Consider the following 19,609-nt stretch of genomic DNA (forward strand, 5'->3'; position numbering starts at 1 on the left):
TTTAAAACCATTCTCTCCATAATACTACTTTGGATACATTACAAAACACTAGATTGTAATGTCCACTTCAAAACAAATCATAATTACAGTTAAACCAACTTGATGGGAAAAAATATTTTAAATACGAAGCAGAGGTTTTTTTCACATTTAACTGATATTTTCTTGATCTAATTTTCATATCTTACATGCATTGCTTTTATCAATGAAAAGGTGACCTAAAAATAGATTCCGAGCTACTGAATTTGCATTTGCTGATTTTGAATTTCCTTACAGTGTGATTTTCCTCTGGTAAGTTAATGACTGTAGTAAAAAGCTCAGTTATCTAAAGACTGTAAATCTAATTTCTTTGTATTTTTCAACAAGTATTTATTGGGGTAATAAGTGGAAATACATTGAGCATTACAGACATGATCTTTCCCTTATGATGTGGAGAAGGAAAAAACTAAACTACCAAATAAATGAAATAATTATAAATTCTGACAAATGATATGCAGAGGAAAAATAAAAGTTTGAGATGGAGAATAATGGGGAAATCTGGGGACCAGTATAGATTAGTAGTTAATATAGGCTTCTCTGAGGGGGCACCATTTAAGCTGAGACCTGAACGATGAGCTAGGATAAGCCATGTAAAAGTGGCAGAGTATACAAGGAAGAGAGGACAGCTTGTGTAGTGGCCCCAAGATAGGAAAGAGTGAAAAAGGAAGCATATTAGGATGACTAGAGAGTGGTGAATAAGAGGAAGGCTGGCAAAATGTGAGGGAGGTCAGAAAAGAAGGCAGGACCCGTGCATGGAGAGCCCAAAGGACCAGAGGAAGGTTAGATTTCCTTCTCTTGCAGTGGGAAGTCTTTCAAGACCCTTCTTTGGTTTTAGGAAGATCTCTTTTGCTGCTATGTGGATAATGGTTTAGAGAAAGGGCAAGGCTAGAGCTGGAGAACTATTATAGTCCTCCAGGCATTATGTGATAGTCTGGCTGCAAGTGGGAGTGGGTGTGTGAGTTGCAGGGGTAAATGAAAAAAGTGATGGATTCAAGATATTTTTGGAGGTGTAATTGCCAGGAATGCCAATGAACCATATTTGGAAAGTTAGGAAAAGCGAAGAGTTAATGATGTTTCCTGGGCTTGAGGCTTGAACTAGTGAGTAGATGAGAATGCCACGGGGGAATGCAAGGGGAGGAACTGGTTTTGGAGGAAGGAGAATATGATTTCTGTTTAATCTTGTTAGATGTGGGAAACTATTAGAAATCCTGGTGGAGATGTCCAATAAATTTGAATATTTATGAATTCAGAGCTCACGGGAGAAGTGTAGTCTAAGATATAAATTTGGAAATAGTCGCTATATTTCAATGCACAAGACCAGATGAGAATTTGGACAGAGAAAAGCTAAGGACAAAGCCCTGGGACTCTGCATTGTTTAGAAGTCTGCGAAAAGAGAAGACGCTGGAAAAGAATACGCAGCAGAGGGCAGAGATACAGAGGAACATTCAGTGGAGGCTAGGAGAGGAGAGTGTTTCAAGAAGGGACTGGACAGCTGTGGTAAATGCAAGTGAGAAGTCAATTAGGATAAGGACCAAGAAATATTCATTGGTTTTGGCAACATAGAGGTCATAGAAAAGAACAGTTCCACATATGAGGGCCTTTTCCTTCACTAATTGATTAAAATTATTGATGTGAGCAATTATGGGACAAAGAAACACATTAAACAACTAATAGCATTTCAACATTCCAAAAGCTACCAGAGATAATTGTGTGCTCTGGAGGCATGAAAAATTCTGAATGGAATCTCCCCTTGCGGATGCAATATGTAACGGCAAACACAAATCCAACCAAACAATTTTGGTTGATATAAATAATTTTAACATGGTTGTTCATATTTTTTTCACAACTTGTTGATTTTATGTTTCTCATCACCCTAAAATTTGGTCTCTACGTGGTTGACCATTTCTCCACAGCATCCTGTGGAGACACAGCAGAAAGTTCTAGGTCCCCGGGACTTGCCATGCACGGGGCATTACTTGGGTCAGTGGAGTTCTCAGAGGTCTCTTCTTTCTGATTCTGTTTCTTAGTCAGCATGTGGTAACAATGAATATTGTTGGTCTCGTTTCTCTCCTAAGCTTTCTTGCGTAAGTGGTAGATGTTTCAGAGGATTTTTTTGGGGGGTCTACATGTGCTTAAAGGGGTATTTTTACTGTCATTGTCTTCTGCACCTTGTCACTGTCTCTGGACTTGCATTGACTGGGGTTGGGCAGGGAGGTCACCTTCTCCTTCCTTTCTTGTGTGCTGTGGTTGGTTGTTCTTCCCTTGTGTTTCATTGTTCTCTAATAATTATTTAATAGTGTCTTTCTGGCTTGATAGAGTATCCAGGCCAATCAGGCCTAAGGGGTAATCAACCTGTTATAAAAAGTAGGAAGAGAAATCCACAGTTTTCTGAAGTGGGAAGAGTTTTGTCTATATAATTCTTTTCCGTGATCCATTCATTTATTCATTCATTCATGTAACACTTTGTTAAATATGGCCACTGTATATGAGACACTGAGCACTGTAGGAAATGCTTGAGTAAAAGTGTCTCTGAGCAGTTGAATACTTTCCAAGCCTTGAAGGGGTCTAATCTGAAAGTTTAAGTAACTGAAATGAACTACGTAATACATGTATGTTAAAGAAAATGCCTCCGTCAACACGGCCTAAATTTTCTAGACATGCAATCCTTCATGAATATATGTTTATATCCTTATTTAAAATGGATTGTCATTTACATATGTTAACTGCATAGAGAATAATTTTCTGAAATAGGCTCAATGAATTTTCTTTTCCAATGAAAACAAACCAGTGATCCTTTGATGATGATATGATAAAGCTGGGATTTTGTTTCGTATCAATGTGACTTCACTTTGCTAGAGTAATACTTTAGCGTGTGATTGGAACCTTCATGCTTTTAAGATGAGGTTTAAACTTTGTATCTTTTAGTTCCTCCAGTCATTAGCCCGCATCCAAAAGAATATATCATTGTTGTGGATAAGCCCATCATGCTACCATGTGAGGCAGATGGCCTCCCACCACCTGATATTACATGGCATAAAGATGGGCATGCAATTATGGAATCAATCCGCCAGCGCATCCTCAGTTCTGGGGCTCTGCAAATAGCATTTGCTCAGCCTGATGACACTGGCCAGTACACGTGCATGGCAGCTAATGTGGCAGGATCAAGCAGCACGAGCACCAGGCTCACTGTCCACGGTAGGTCGTTTAACATAAATTATTTCAATCTGCTACCTTACTATGGCAAAGAGGAAAGACCACCGAGAAAAAATATGGTGGAAATCAAAACCATGCAAAAATACTAATCTAAAGTGGTATGTGTATGTGTCTGTGGTGTGTGGTATGTAAGTATACTTGCCCTTCAAATATTTCCATAGGCTGTGTTTATTTGTATGTGTACAAATGAGTGTGAGAAAGAAGGAAAAATTTTGTTAATACAGTCAGGGTATTTAATGCGTTGCCAATAATCCCCTCATGTTGTGATTATCGAGATCTGTACTGTGGCTTATAAGGAATCCATTTCTGTTTGTGACTCTTCTGCTTTACTTCTCAACTTGCAAGTCATCTTGTCTCAAAACTAATCACCATCTGACCTACATTATAAATATAGTGTGAACCTAATGAGAATTAGAGCTCTATTTGATTCATTAAAGTAGCGAAATATTTATAGGCATGTTTTTATAATAGAAAAAGATACCCTTTTTTCCTTCATGTTTAGACAACTAGCAAAGTATATAAACATCACCTTTGAAATATTTTAGTTGTTAATGGTATATTTTAAGACTAAAGATAAAATACCTATTAATATCAGTGATAGGAAACAATAAGCAAATTAGACTGTTTTCAGCTACTATTTTCGGAGGTAACTTGTTTTAATAATGAGTTTCTGCTTTTTCTATTTAAAAATTTGGTGAAAGCTGCTTTTTATCTTTCAGGTGTATTTGAATTTCCTACCACTTCACAGTTACAGTGATAATTTCAAGTAGAAACCATTTTAATTGAATAAATAAATAATTTAGCCAAAATTTAAAATCACCATTTATGGGTTTTCTAAATTTTTTCCCTGGTTTATACCTGCTTTCAGTTAATATAAATTGAACTAATCAATGCACATTACTCTTTTAGCTTCAAATAAATAATACTCCTTCTTCTCAAGGTTTTATAGAAAATTTACCAAAATTGGCTATACGCTAAAAACAAAGAAACTGTTAATAAGACTGAAAAATATAGATGACAATTCCTGCCTACAATGCAGTAAAGCTAGAAATGTGTAACTAACTTTTAATGCCAAAATCCCAACCCCAGGCAACTTAAAAAATACCATTTTAGGAGCTAGCCCAGTGACATAATGGTTAAGTTTGCACACTCAACTTGGGCAGCCCAGGGTTCACTGGTTTGGATCCTGGGCACAGACCTACGCACCTCTTATTAAGCCATGCTGTGGCAGGCGTCCCACATATAAACTAGAGGATGGGCATGGATGTTAACTCAGGGCCAGTCTTCCTCAGCAAAAAAAGGAGGATTGGCAGCAGATGTTAGCTTAGGGCTAATCTTCCTCAAAAAAAAAAAAGAAAAAAACTTTTAAAAATACCATTCTAGCTAGCAAGTAGGTCAAAGAATATGTTTTTATTTTTAGATTATTCAGAAAATAATAAAATTAAGGACACTACATATCATATGTGTGGTGTGCAGCCAAAGCTAAAATCAAATATAAAGTCATAGCCTTAAATTTTTCATTTTGAAAAAGAATAAATTGAAGTAAATGTGCTAATGTTACAACTTTGTAACCAGTGGCAAAATTGAAATATCAACCCCAAGGAAACCAGGATAAAGGAGATAGTGAAAATACAGCAAAAATTAGTGAAAAATAAATTGAGTATTTATGATGTACCATTCAGCAAAATAGACGTTTGTGTTTTCCGTATTACCTATAATGTTTATTAATTTATATCATTTATATAATGTTTGTATATTTACTCATATAACCAAAAAAAGTAATTTTTGCTGAAACCAACGGTTGTCCTGTCACTTTTTAAAACGTCGTTAAGATTGATCCATTTCTCACTGATATGTTTGAATAATTCCAAAATTCCTTGTTTTGGGAAGAGAGGGTATTTTTACCTTTTGAGCCAAATATTCTTAATACTTTTTAAGCCTTTTCTTTAGAAGTAAATATATTAGTTCCAAGTCCGCTAAAGTATTTCTTAGTGCACTAAAATATTCAGTTGATCTTTCTACATTGCCTAAATTTTTGCAGTTCAAAAAAATTTGAGCACAGGAAGTATTTGGTATTACAATGCGTGGAGTTGTCAAATCACTATAAAAATTTCCTCTGTGACAGTGTAAAAGCTGAATTAAATGTCTTGACCTGGTTTTACTTGCATTTATTGTGACAAGTGAAATACTGCAATGAATATTTTTGTCTTTAGCACTTTGTGATATTCAATATGGGATGAATGTTTTAAACTAGTGACTTTTATTAATTTGTCCTCACAACATGTGTGTGATACAAATCCAGCAGTTATACAACCATTGAAGCATTTTTTTTTTTTGAGGAAGATTAGCCCTGAGCTAACATGCATCACTAATCTTCCTCTTTTTTTGCTGAGGAAGATTGGCCCTGAGCTAACACCTGTGCCCATCTTCCTCTATTTTATATGTGGGACACCTGCCACAGCATGGCTTGATAAGCACTGTGTAGGTCCGTGTCCAGGATCCAAACTGGTGAACCCTGGGCCACTGAAGCAGAGTGTGCAAACCCAACCACCACACCACCGGGCCGGCCCAGCATTTTTGTTTTTTGTTGCTCTTCTTGGTTTGTTTTACTTCACTGCAATAAGCAGAAGAAACTCAAGTAAGGAAAAGTCAGGAAGTCAAATAAAATCTAAAAGACTTCCAAGCCAGTTCCGTGTCGTTTGTTCAGAAATTGATTGTAATATATTCAACAAGTGCAAATCCGTTAGAATTCTTGCTAGCATCAAAAATATTGATTGCTTTCATAGTAAACAAATCAATGTCTTACTAGGTTTTTTTAGTATTTCTAGAAAAATTACCATCAAAAGAGTCTTTTGTGTGCTGATTTTCAATGTGAATAAAGACATTATTGAACTCAACATCCTGAATGACTATCTTTCTGAAACTTTTCACAGTACCACCTAGAATCCGAAATACAGAAGTACACTACACAGTCAACGAGAATTCACAAGCCGTTCTTTCATGCTTGGCTGATGGAATCCCCACACCATCGATTAACTGGAAAAAAGACAATGTTCTTCTAGCTAACTTGTTAGGAAAATACACTGTTGAACCCTATGGAGAACTCATTCTGGAAAGTGTTGTGGTAAGTTTAGTAGGGATGAATAGATACATTAAGCCAGATTGTTAATTCGCTTTTTTAGTTTTAGTAATTTAGCTTGGTAATATATTCTTCAATAATGAAAGAAAAATACTCTTATAGATTAAGGTCAAAAATTAATTTTAAGCGTAATTAATTTTATGTCCCAGTTCTAAGACTAGTGTCTAACAGATAGTAGAAACTCATAAATGACCTTCGTCTAAAATTATTTTATTTTTGTGGAAATCTGTGTTTAAAGGAAAAATTCTAAGTGCCTCTGTTATGATCCGTGCTCCTAACCATGTATGGGAATGATTAGAAGAGTGGAGATGTAAGAATGTTTCGTGTATTATTAAGCAAATACAAAAAGCAGGTTTTTGCTTTTTTCAGGTTTTTTCTATAACCCTTTCTAATCACAGACAAGGAAGCTGAAGCTTTAGGGATCTATGCCAGTTGAGGTTTTTGAATATTCTTGGGTGGTGCTTGTCCAGTCTGCAGAATAGTAGCTATCAGAAGCATCTCCGTTTTCGATTGGTAGCCCACTTGAAGAGGAATCTGTATCTATGCACACCACAGGACTTTTTAAAAAATTGTGTGGTTTGAGAATAGCAACTCTTGGCACTGAATGATAAACATGATTAAAATATGAACCACTTTCAGAGCTTTGGTGCATGTTATTCCCTTTCATTACCATCAAAATGCCCAAATTTCACTACAAAACCTTCGTGGAATTACATTTGAACAGATTAAAATGATGTTAAAATTGATCACTTTCATGTTATAGTATCATTTCACTGATTAGCCAGACTTCTGGGATTACCAGATAAAAGCTCTAGCAATAGGCTCTGTGCCTAGACTCTAAGTCAGTCACGTACACCAGCAAAAATTGTGTTTATTCAAATCTAAGTTTCCATCAATTGCATGATGCATTATTTTATGTACCACGAAGGAAGAAAAAAATACAGTCAAGAGCTACAGAAGACTATCAATTTTTAAGTTGTACCCTAATTTCAGGGATATTAAAAGTTAAAGATGTGAATTTTAGAATTTATGAAATAAGGATGAATTTGTTTGTTTGTTTAAGCTGGTAAAGATCTTTAGTGGGGGTTATTCCCAGGTTCAGGCATGTTGAATTTGGCCCCTCAATCACAGTTATGGACTTGAAGGAATTAAATGAGAAAAGAGAAGTTTAGACTTTTAGTGAGACAATGACTCAGATACAGTAAAAAAACGTCAACAGTAAGGTAGCTTGTAAATACCAGATGAAGGACACAAGTGGTAGTATGTGCAATCCAGATTTTGAAATGCTTCACTTCCATAAAATCCTTGATTTTAAACTTTAGTTGTCATAATCTGGGAATCTAAGAACAGCTAAGTGGTATGGCACTGGGGTGACCTGTACAGGCAATATGATTTATTCCTGTTTGCATTTTTTTAAAAAAATTAGCATGCAACCAACCAAATTTAGCTTGTGTCTCTAATGAATAGTTACAGTTTTTATGCTACATTTCCAGTGAATTCTTTGATGCTTCGATGCAAAAAAAAATGTATTCTTAAACTTTTTGAAAGAAAAGAAAAAGTCTGTGATATGAGCCTTAATGCACACAGAAGCATTCAATCACTAATTCAACAAATATTTATTGAGCACCTTCTCTGTGACCAGCACTGATTTATGCATCAGGGAACAAAAGTATCAAAAATCTTTGCCCTCCTAGCGTTTATTTCTAGAGGAGGAAGATAAACAATAAAGATAATAAACAATGTATACAAGAAGTCAGAAGGAGATAACTGAAATGTAAAGAAAAGAAGAACAGGATAAAGGGGATCAGGAGTTGGAGGGCTGCAGGTTACATTTTTAGATACTCGAAGTACCCTTTGGGAACGTGACATTTGAGCCAAACTTGAAGGAAATGAGTTAGCTAAGCCAATATTTGAGGGAGAAGCATTCCAGCCAGAGAAAACTCAGATGCCCTCCGCCCCCCCGTCCCCCCTCCCACAAACAGAGATTTGGTGCAAAGAACTTAAGTTGGGAACATTCCTGATGTATTTGAGAAACAGGAAGCCAGTGAAACAAAGAAAAAGAATGAAAAGAGAAAGGAGAAAGTCAGAGAAAAATGGAGGCCAGATCATGAAGTGTCTTGTACATCATTATAACAATTTTGCCTCCTTTTACTTTGAGTAAAACCAGAATCCATTGCAGGTTTTGAGCAGGGGAGCAATGTTATCCGCCGTATGTTTTTGCAATATTACATTGGCTATTGGGATGAGAATAGATGGTAGGGAGGCAAATTTAGAAGCAGAGCAATCTGTTGGGAAGATGGTCTGGAGATAGATGAGAGATTATAGGACTCAAAGCAGAATGTTAGCAGAGAACAGGTAAGAAGTAGTTGGATTTTGCATATACTTTGAAGCTAGATTTCCTAGTTACATTGCTAGTAGTGTATGAGAAAGAAAAGAGTAAATGATGACTCAAACATCTGAGAACAAAGCCATGAACAACCAGAAGGACAAAATAACCATCAACTGAGATGGTGAAGGCTACAGATAGAACAAGGAAGGGGAAATTGGGAGTTCAGTTTCGGACATGCGTTTGAGGTGTCTTTTAGACATCCAAGCAGAGAGTTGGAATGAAAAGTTCAACATAATTGGAGTTTGGAAGAAAGATCTGGGTTGAATGTACTGGTACTCATCAGCATATAGATAGTATCTAAAGCCATAAGACTGGATGAGATCACCAAGGAATTGAGTGCAGATAGAGAAGAAAAGAGGACCACGGACTGAACCCTCTCACATGTCAACATTAAGATGTTAATGCTGAGGAGAAGCCAGCAAAAGGAGATGGAAAAAGAGCAACCAGTGAGGTAGGAAGGAAACTAGGGGAATGGGGTGTCCTGAAAGCCAAGGGAAGACATGATTTCAAAGAGAAGGAGTCATAATTGTGTTAAATGCACCAATACATCTAGTAAGATGAGTGCCATGGATGGCCATCGATTTAGCAAATGAAACTTCAGAATTGCAGGTAGTGTTGCTCTTACTCCTGCCATTTCCTTTGACAGTTTTCGTGGTCTTTGGTGCCACATTACCTGGAGAGGATGCTACCAGCATCCTTTGGAATTATTTGTTCTTTATTAGTACATTGCAGAGCAGCAGTACACTTGATGTTTCGTAAATTTTAGAATCTAAAGTTTTCTGAGCCCTTACTACTATAAAATGCTATAGTTCTGAAAGGTATTGGCTTTTGTTTAAACTCTTATACATTTTCAATTATGTTCTGCAAAATCTAGCCAGATGGTTCAGACTACGAGGTGGAAATTTAAACTGTCTTCAAATAAGAGTGCTCCTTTGGGGACCAAGCTATACAATTTTATATATTTGATGTAATATGGTGTAAGATTATGTCATTTTAAGCCTTATGATTTTTTTTTTTATTTAAGCCGGAGGATTCTGGCACCTACACCTGTGTTGCTAACAATGCTGCAGGTGAGGATGCACACACTGTCAGCCTGACTGTACATGTTCTCCCCACTTTTACTGAACTTCCTGGAGACGCGTCACTAAATAAAGGAGAACAGCTGCGACTAAACTGTAAAGCAACTGGTATTCCACTGCCCAAGTTAACATGGACCTTCAATAACAATATCATCCCAGGTTAGTAATTCAACTCTTAGCAAGTGAGCAAATACACCCATATAGAACTCTAGACCACTCTCCATTTTCTTTAACTGTGGGAATTGGTTGAAAAGTTATGTGAAGAATTGATTGCTTTAAATTCTGGAAAATGTGTACCATTGCCTGGATTTTGCCCTGTACCCAGTATATATGTTCTTTTCCTTCTTTTGAAAGGGTAAATTGATCACAGACCATATTTTGCAGGATATCAGTAGATTTTTTTAAACTAAAAATAGTACCTCTCCCCCTAACAAGACAATATTGTATTCTAAACTTATCCACCTAAATTTATCCTCCCTAGACCTCATTCGTCATTGATAAATGGGTTGAGGTGGCTACTGTTGGAGTCCTGAAGATTCACCTAATTTTACAGAGAAGAACTCTGCTTCTCACTGTATGAATTAACCTCTATTATAGTGTAGATCAACTATGTAGAAAATTTCTAGTCAATATGTGCACTGTACATTAAGATAGTACCTGGGACTCAGGAGCACTCACCTCTGGGAGGACAAGTGTCACCTTATTTGTTAGACTTTATCATCAGCATAAAGACATTGTCAGTAACGAGAAGTTGTCACATCCTAAAGTTGAGTTCTGAAGTACTTCACTATTAGCATTTAATAAACGTCTTGCTCCAAAAGTAGTAATAGGCTTGAGTTTTTTTGTTTTAAAGATTTATGTTAATGACTGAAATTAATCAACTATGTTACCTTAATAATAATAGTATACTCACTAAGGAAAAATAAAGTCTAAAAAACTAATAAGCAACTGTTTTCTGAAGGTGTAGTATTCATTTAGCTATTTAAATTTTTAAAGCTTCATCTTCCACTTACAGCAGTATGAAATTTTAAAAGATAATTTGAGTAGGGGAAAGCATGCAAGGTCAACCAACTTAACATAAGTAGATATTGGCTGGTCTAATCAGAATCTTATTTAGTGTCAGTTGTTTTACGATTAGCATGTTTACCTTATACTGTATTCCAAATATTATAGCTACCTTTGTAAATATTTATATCATCACCATTTATGGAGAAGCTTAAATTATTACAAATTTAATCATGTTGTTGTAATTACCTAACTAGTGTGTGTTTTCATGATTTCCCCTCCGACCTGCCAAGTCCATTGAATTATAACTGAAAAGGTTTTCATGTTTTTGATGTAAATTGTTTGGGAGGAAAAGTGGTGGTGAGATAAATCAAATGGAAAATGTCATGTTCCTAAATGAAAGACTTGAAATCCAGAGTCTACGAGCCAGCTTTAGGCAACACTTTGAGATGAAAGGTGTACTTCAAATCTAAAATAATTTGGAAAGAAGTTTGTTTTCATTCTCTTTTCCTGTCCTGTCTGCTGTTTTTAATTCTTCAAACGAGGGTCCATAGACGTAGCAAATAGCTCAGAGGAAGACATCTGTGGAAAATTCTCTATTCTCAAATGTCATGATGAGAGATCGTTGATTCAGATGGTGAACAACTCGTAAATCTAACCTGCAAAATATTGAGCTGTTGTGATTATTTTCCTAGGTTACTGAGAGGCATTTGTGTTGTTTTCTAACTTACTTCCCTCAGCCCACTTCGACAGTGTCAATGGACACAGTGAACTTGTTATTGAAAGAGTGTCAAAAGAGGATTCTGGTACTTACGTGTGCACAGCAGAGAACACTGTTGGTTTTGTGAAGGCAATTGGATTTGTTTATGTGAAAGGTAGGCAAAAGTGCTGTGTTCTTAGTTTCTAATTTATTTATAATGAATGGTTTGTGTTTTGCTTTCTTATTATGTAGTAATACAATATAACTTCAGTTTATTGATCCATTTAGTCTTGTTTCCCAGGTGTGCAAATTCATGAGATATTAAAAATTACGGGCATTCAGCTCAATAGCAGATAAGCAGTAAGTAAAGAGATCATTTGACACAAAGTGGAATCACCCACTTAGATTATTGAAACTGACAAAACCATCTGGTTGATTAGCATGAGCTGTTGATTCTGGAAAATTGATGTGGTTCAAAAATGGCTTTTCCCCTCTCCACCACATTGTCTTTCCAGATAGGTCAAGATCACAAAGAAATTACAGGTCTTCCTTTTCAATTATACTTGTCTTTTGTAATTTCCCAGAACCTCCAGTCTTCAAAGGTGATTACCCTTCCAACTGGATTGAACCGCTTGGTGGTAATGCAATCCTGAATTGCGAGGTAAAAGGTGATCCCGCCCCAACCATCCAGTGGAGCAGAAGAGGTATGGATATTGAGATTAGCCACAGAATCCGGCAACTTGGCAACGGCTCCCTGGCCATTTATGGCACCGTCGTAAGTCACTCTGGACTTGTCCATGCATACTTTGCCATGATCAGTACCTCTCTTTGGTGCCGTAGATGGGAAAAGTTTCTCATGCATTCCTATTTTAATCATAAAATCTGAATCAATAGGTTCTTTTAAAAAACTGAAACAATGGTTCGAATTGATTGTTAGCCTTTTCAAAGAAGTACGAGCAATAAAATAATTTTGCTACTTTGTTCCTGATCATTGACCTATTTAACATCAGTAGATAACTTCCTCAAATCTGCTTTAGATTGAGGAAATTGAAGAATTACACACATAATTACAAATAAATTATAGGGTAGATTTCATCGCTAAGCCTATAACTACAGTAGACTTTCCAAAAGCTTTAGTAATTCACAAAATGAGTGGCGCTTTTAAGTTATTCTAATTTTGGAGTCAAGTGAATGAGATTTTTATCTAAAAATTTCTCAGCTAGACTACATATGGGTAATTTGTTAACTGATTGTTGAATTAATAGAAATAATAATTAAAATATACTATGTAATCACCTAATTCAATGGACCACTCTCAGTCTTTTATTCTCCTTGGTTTTATTTCAACATTAGAACTTATTGATTCTCTCTTCAATTTTGAGATGATTTCTACCTTAGCTGCTGTAACACTGATAACTCTCAGGCTTCTTCATTACCGCTTTCCCCCCTTTCCCTGTACACAATTATTACTCCTTCTAAAGTCCTTGGTACTTCTAATACCAATGTTAATACACTCGTGCACTGCGTAACGACATTTTGGTCAACAACAGGCTGCATATGGGACTGTGGTCCCATAAGATTAGTACCCTATAACCTAGGTGTGTAGTAGGCTGTACCATCTAGGTTTGTGTAAGTGCACTCTACAATGTTTGCACAACGATGAAATCACCCAATGACACATTTCTCAGAACGTATCCCGTTGTTAAGCGACACATGACTGTACTAATTATTTTTCACCGTACAATTTCCGATTCCTAAATATGTATCTCCAACCTGGAAGCTCTTTAAAGTTCCATTTACAGTTTCCTACTAGAAATTTATATTTGGATAGTACATTGATAGTCCTGGTTAAACATCTAAATCAGCAACTGTCTTCCTCCTCCCACCATCCTCTACTTGCTGCAATTCAGTTCCCTTTTGTTAACTCACTGTTTCTATTAATGAGACCAGAATTCTCCTAGTCACAAGACCTTAGCAAAATCTGTGTGTCTAATTAGTCACCAAATCTAAACTCATATGGTCTTTATTTTCTATACCATATATGTATAAATTCATGACTTAAATTCTGTGAGTTATCATTACCGATAAATTAGTTTTTCACTTTCTCTCCTGAGTTTCAAACTCTTTAAAGGTCAACCTTAATTTTTTTTTTTAAATAACCCCCATTAGAAAAAACTCGATATTTGTTACTTTGTCCTAATTATTTTAATGCTTTTTAATATAGCGGTGAGACTAGCACTAGAATTTTTCTTTAATAAGATAATTTAGATAGATGATTATAAAAAATGTTATTTTTGCTTTGGTTTCCTAGCAACTATTATTCCTAGAGAGCAGTAATAGACTGTTTTGAAAAAATTTAGACTGGGAATTTCTTTTTTCTTCTTCTTTTCCTTTTTTTTAAAAACCTATTTATGAGGTTAAATATGTGTTTTTCTATTTCCATTAAAATGTCTTCTCAGAAATGAAGTTTTATATAAGCTAGCATCATGGTGAAAAAAGTTACATGCTCTGCTCTGCAGGCTCACATTTTTTATAAACCCCTCCTTATTTCCATAGAATGAAGATGCCGGTGACTATACATGTGTAGCTGCCAATGAAGCTGGGGTGGTGGAGCGCAGCATGAGTCTGACTCTGCAGAGTAAGATGCTTAATTAAACTCTAATTAAACACTTGATTTAAGAAATATTGCCTAATAGGGATGTTCATTTTCTTTAACTTTATAGCAAATACGTTAATGATGGTTTTTAGAGTGTGTCTAGTTTTCTGCTACTGATGGAGCAATTGTTATCAAGACTGATACAGTTTTTATACAGATATTTTTCTCTATTTTATTAAAACGTGGTTCAAGATTGCAATTGCTTGGCAGCAGAGATTTTTTTGGTTTGCAATCTATTCAGTTGAGTACCCTTCTTATAGTTCACCACAGTTCTTATAATGTGCTTACAAAGACGTCATTTTATGGCACTTTAAAAATATGTATTAAAAATAAAGGCTAATGGGGGCCAGCCCAGTGGCTTAGTGGTTAAGTTCTCACACTCCACTTTGGCTGCCCAGGATTCACAGGTGTGGATCCCAGATGCAGACCCAGCACTGCTCAGGAAGCCATGCTGTGGCAGCATCCCACATGCAAAATAGAGGAGGATTGGCACATATATTAGCTCAGTGACAATCTTCCTCAAGCAAGAAGAGGAAGATTGGCAACAGATGTTAGCTCAGGGCCAATCTTCCTCAAAAGAAATTAAAGACTAATGTAAATGAACTCAAAAGTGCTCTGGGTTGATTGCTATCAATCTGCCATGAAATCACTATGTGTTCTGGGCAGGATTATCATGCTCATGAAGCCCTTCAATAGAAGCCAGCAGAAGGCAGAGCTTTCATAATTAGAGAAACATGAAAGACTCCAGTGGCCCACCAGACAGTCTCCAGATCCACCTCAGAACCTGACCTGAGGACAAAGTCATTGGATTGAGAATTTAGCAAACCCTCTTATTTTGTGAATAGGTTAAGTATTTAATGGGATGAATTTACGTTTTCTTCATTCACTATTGAGAGATACTGCAGTCTAGCGTTCAGCACAGCTAGTGCCAAACCACTGTTCTGTAAGACTTTAACATTTAATCGATATTTAATAGATATCTAAGACAGTGTTTATCCCCCCAGCTTTATTGAGGTATAATTGATGAATAAAACTGTTTATATTTAAAGTGTACAGTGTGATCATTTGATACATGTGTACATTGTGAAGTGATTACCACAATCAAGTTAATTAACATATCCGTCACCTCACACGGTTACCATTTTGTTTTGGTTTGGTTTCTGGGGTGAGAATACTTAAGATCTACTCACTTAGCAAATTTCAAGTATGTCATACAGTATTATTAAATGTTACCATGCAGTACATTAGATCCTCAGAACTTATTCATCTTATACTGAGAGTTTGTACCCTTGGACCAACATCTCCCCATTTCCCCCACCCCTTAGTCCCTGACAACCCAATCTGGTCTGTTTCTGAGCTTGACTTTTTTGTTTTAGACTCCACATGTAAGTGTTGCCATACACTATTTGTCTCACTTTATCTGGCTTATTTCACTTAACATAATGCTCTCCAGGTCTATCCATGTTATCACAAATGGCAAGATCTCTTTCTTTTTTATGACTGAAAAATATTTCATTATATCTGTTTTTCTTTATTCATTCTTTATCCACTCATCATCGACAGATGATTAGGTTGTTTTCATATCTTGCTAAGACAGTGTTTTATTAAAGTACATAGCTATCAAATGATAATTTTGTGGGATGTTATTAGGAAAACAGTAGTGTTCCGTGGTTGAGTAAGTCTGAGAAAAATAGATTAAACAAAGTTCATTCATTTGTTAACTATATACAGAACATCTAGTAAATGCCAAGCCCTGCCTAAGTGTACCAAGTTTCTTTACTGCAGATCTTTCCAGAAATGTTAATAAGCTGATATAAGTTATAACTCAATGAGAGGAGGATATAATAAGCCACATTTCCCAAATAAAGTTATTTCCATGAAACCTTCCTCCCCACGTTGTTGCATCACACGACTAATCTCTCCTGGAAGAGGGTTCCACTGACCCAGTTTAGGAAAGACTGTATCAGATCACCTCATCCACACATACTGGCAATAAATTCATTTTAATAAATGAGACATATTAAAAAAGCCAAAAATAGGGACCACCCCAGCGGCACAGTGGTTAAGTTCGCACGTTCCACTTTGGCGGCCTGGGGTTTGCCGTTAGGATCCCGGGTGCGGAACTATGCACAGCTTGGCAAGCCATGCTGTGGTAGGAGTCCCACTTACAAAGTAGAGGAAGATGGGCACAGATATTAGCTCAGGGCCAATCTTCCTCAGCAAAAAGAGGAGGATTGGCAGTGGATGTTAGCTCAGGGCTAATCTTCCTCAAAAAAAAAAAAAGCCAGAAATATAATTTGTATAAAATTAAGATTAAAGTGCCAGAAGCAATGCCTTCGTTTACATAAAATGCTCATATTTAGCTGGTCATTATGTGACTGGTGGAATTAATCCAACCTTGAAAGATGTACATATGGAATTTTATTGTTGAATTAATTTATAGCCTTATGTGCAATTGGAAACTGAGATGCCAGTTAGAAGTATGGTATCTAAATTAAGATTCTGAGATTTATTTGACACTTGCTTTGACCATAATAATATGAGCAGATGAGCTCATTTAGTGACTATGTTGTCATTTAGTGTTGAGTGATTAATCTGAGGAATTTACTTTATTCAGCAACAGTTGATTGAATACATAATATAATCAGAAAACTAGGAGAGAAATAAAAGCCCAGCCCTGAAATTTCCTGGAGTGAGGTTATTGTAAACATCAAGTTAAGAAGGCAACTGTGTAGGATGATGTGGGCATATTTATGAATGATGCATTAATAATACTCGCTGACAGCTTCAAACCTCATGTGAAATAACTACTTTTGCAAAAGACAGCGTCAGTAACACCTTTACGTAAAATACTAGCATATTAGTATCACAATAAAACACATCTTCTATTTTTGTTTTATGTTCTATTATTTCAGAAACACTCTCGATCTAAAATATGCAGCCACCACCTCGAATTCTCTGATATTGATGACCTCTCATTGAGCAAATCATTCCACCATTCAGTTCAATCTCACTAAAACATTTCCTTTGTCCCATCATGTTCCTTTGAGAATGTACACACTCCCCTTTGCTTACCTATTCAAATGTAAACCCTTCTGATTTTCTTTTAAGATTTCAACCAAGTGTTTAAACTCTTGTACATTACTGCTTTCCAGGGTGAATCATCCTTTCAAAGCTAAATCCATCTCTGTGCTCTTTCTCTCCAAGTAGACTGCCTTCTCCTGTATGTAATCTTACCCATTTTTGAAAACCCAGTTCAAGCTTGTTCTCCCCCATGAAGTCTTTCATAGTCTATCTTTCTTGACACCGTAGACCAGTATAAAGATAAACATTCTGTCAGCAGCTATGTACAACTGCTTTTACATTCTTTCCAACAACTTCACTTGAGTAGCTACCCACTAGAGATGCTGTCAACCTCTCCTTCCTTCTTAAAACTCCTTCCTTTGGTTGCCAGGATACCATTTTCTCCTGAATTTTCTTCCTAGCTTAGTGATCAATGCTTAGTATCATTTATAGGCTTGTCTTTTGTCCATCTCTTAAATAAGGCTTTGCAATAGTTTCTGTCTTTGGCCCTCTTCCTCTCATTTTAGACTCACTTCTGAAGCAAGCTTATCCACTCATGAAAGCCTCATAAATCTAAATTCTAGCCCATATCTCTAGTCTGAGTGTCCGTCTAGACATCTCTGCATTAATGTCCCACTGATACCTCAAGCTCAGCAGTTCTAAATGGAGGCAAATCATCATTCCTTACTCCCTCCCAACATATCTGTTTTTGCTCCTATGTTCTATTGAATTGCCCAAATATACACTACATTGCCTGAGGCAAAACCTTGTAGTCATCAATTCCTCTGTTAACTGGATACCATTCAATGACAAAGTCCTATCGTTCCTACCTTCTTAATAATTCCTGAATGGCTTCCTTTCCTCTCCATTTCTAGTGACAGGCTTTTGTTTGATCTGTTAAGTTACTGTTGTTTATACCCCATATTACCACACATTTACCTATTCTATACTAAATTCTATTCTGCCTATTCTATTACTAAATTCTATAGGTATATTATAGAAGAGCTAAGTAGTTATTTGTCTGTCTTATCAGTGGACTGTGAGCTCCTTGAGACTAGAAGTTATATCTGTTATCCCTGCACCCTCAGCCTCTAGCACAAGGCCTGGCAAAGAGTAGGCTCTCCGTACATGTTTATTGAATGAATGATTGATGAGCAATAACGAAAGAATAAGTTAAAAATGACTCTTTGCCTCAAAGATGATGTGAGGGAAAGAAGTGAATATTCACCAGGTAAAACACAGACAAAAACAACAATAGTACTAAGAATTGTGTGTTTATCCTGTCAAAGAGCTGTGCTTACACCATCTGAGTAGAGTCTAACAAGAATCCTCTGAAGTAGGCACCTTTTTTAAGGACACAAAGGCTCAGTGAGGTGGTAAGGATCAGAGGCAGAATGTGAATCCAGGAAGCATGACTGCAGAGCCCCATGCTCTAGGCTAAGCTGCCTAGGGATTTCAAATTTTTGATGTTTACTAAATAAAACAGAGCTATGAAAATTCTATCAGTGGCAATTGCAACTTTAGCAGTTGAGAAGCTACAGTGTTTTACAAACAAATCAGCCTAATTTTTTTCAAAAAAAGTTACTATAACGTTGATGAAAGTGTTAATATAACTCCACAAAAACTAACAAACACTGTGTGTTCTTTTCTGTAGGTCCTCCTATTATCACTCTTGAGCCAGTAGAAACTGTTACTAATGTTGGTGGCAAGGTCACATTGAATTGCCAGGCAACTGGAGAGCCTCATCCAACCATCACCTGGTCCCGTCAAGGGCACTCCATCCCCTGGGATGACCGAGTTCGCATGCTGTCCAACAACTCGTTATATATCACTGCTGCCCAGAAAGAAGATACATCTGAATATGAATGTGTTGCTCGAAACTTGATGGGTTCAGTCCTTGTCAGAGTGCCGGTCACGGTCCAGGGTGAGTGTCCTCGGAGGGACGTTCATATTAAACAGCACTTGGGGCAACCTAAATCATAAAAATTATTAAGCATCTTAGTCCAAGTCTCCTTTCCCCTTAAGATACTTCTAGATTATGGAGCTAAGACAAAAATCACACCACAATTTATAGACTAGACTGAGAGAACGAAAACAATACAGATCAGAGCTGTAAAGTACTAAGTTAATAATTCAAAATCCAAAACTGAATTTTTGATTCAAAACTAAGTCAAATTTCTTCTCAGAAATCGATGCGTATATTTTGCTTTAAAGAATGACTTATTTCCAAAAAGTAAACAGTGCGCTGTATAAACTTCTTGGTCTCTAACTCTGCAACAGCCGTGTCCAAGCGAGTCAGGAGTGGAGCTGGGAAAGAACCACTAGTTAA

At 36.5% G+C, this 19,609-nt stretch overlaps 1 protein-coding gene across 9 annotated transcripts in view; it reads left to right on the forward strand.

The window, feature by feature from the left end:
- HMCN1 (hemicentin 1) overlaps positions 1-19,609 on the forward strand; it is a 434,632-nt gene that overhangs the window by 366,914 nt on the left and 48,109 nt on the right. For all 9 annotated transcript variants that reach the window (XR_011532218.1, XR_011532219.1, XR_011532217.1 and 6 more), the window contains 7 exons: positions 2,962-3,231; positions 6,183-6,373; positions 9,802-10,015; positions 11,602-11,736; positions 12,146-12,336; positions 14,118-14,199; positions 18,935-19,204. Coding sequence is in view for 3 of the 9 variants with exons in the window: in XM_008514091.2 (XP_008512313.2) it covers positions 2,962-3,231; positions 6,183-6,373; positions 9,802-10,015; positions 11,602-11,736; positions 12,146-12,336; positions 14,118-14,199; positions 18,935-19,204 (1,353 nt within the window). In the remaining 6 variants the exon portion in view is untranslated. The remainder of the gene's footprint in view (positions 1-2,961; positions 3,232-6,182; positions 6,374-9,801; positions 10,016-11,601; positions 11,737-12,145; positions 12,337-14,117; positions 14,200-18,934; positions 19,205-19,609) is intronic.

Source organism: Equus przewalskii, chromosome 23, assembly GCF_037783145.1.
Source record: "Equus przewalskii isolate Varuska chromosome 23, EquPr2, whole genome shotgun sequence".
Lineage (NCBI taxonomy): Eukaryota > Metazoa > Chordata > Mammalia > Perissodactyla > Equidae > Equus > Equus przewalskii.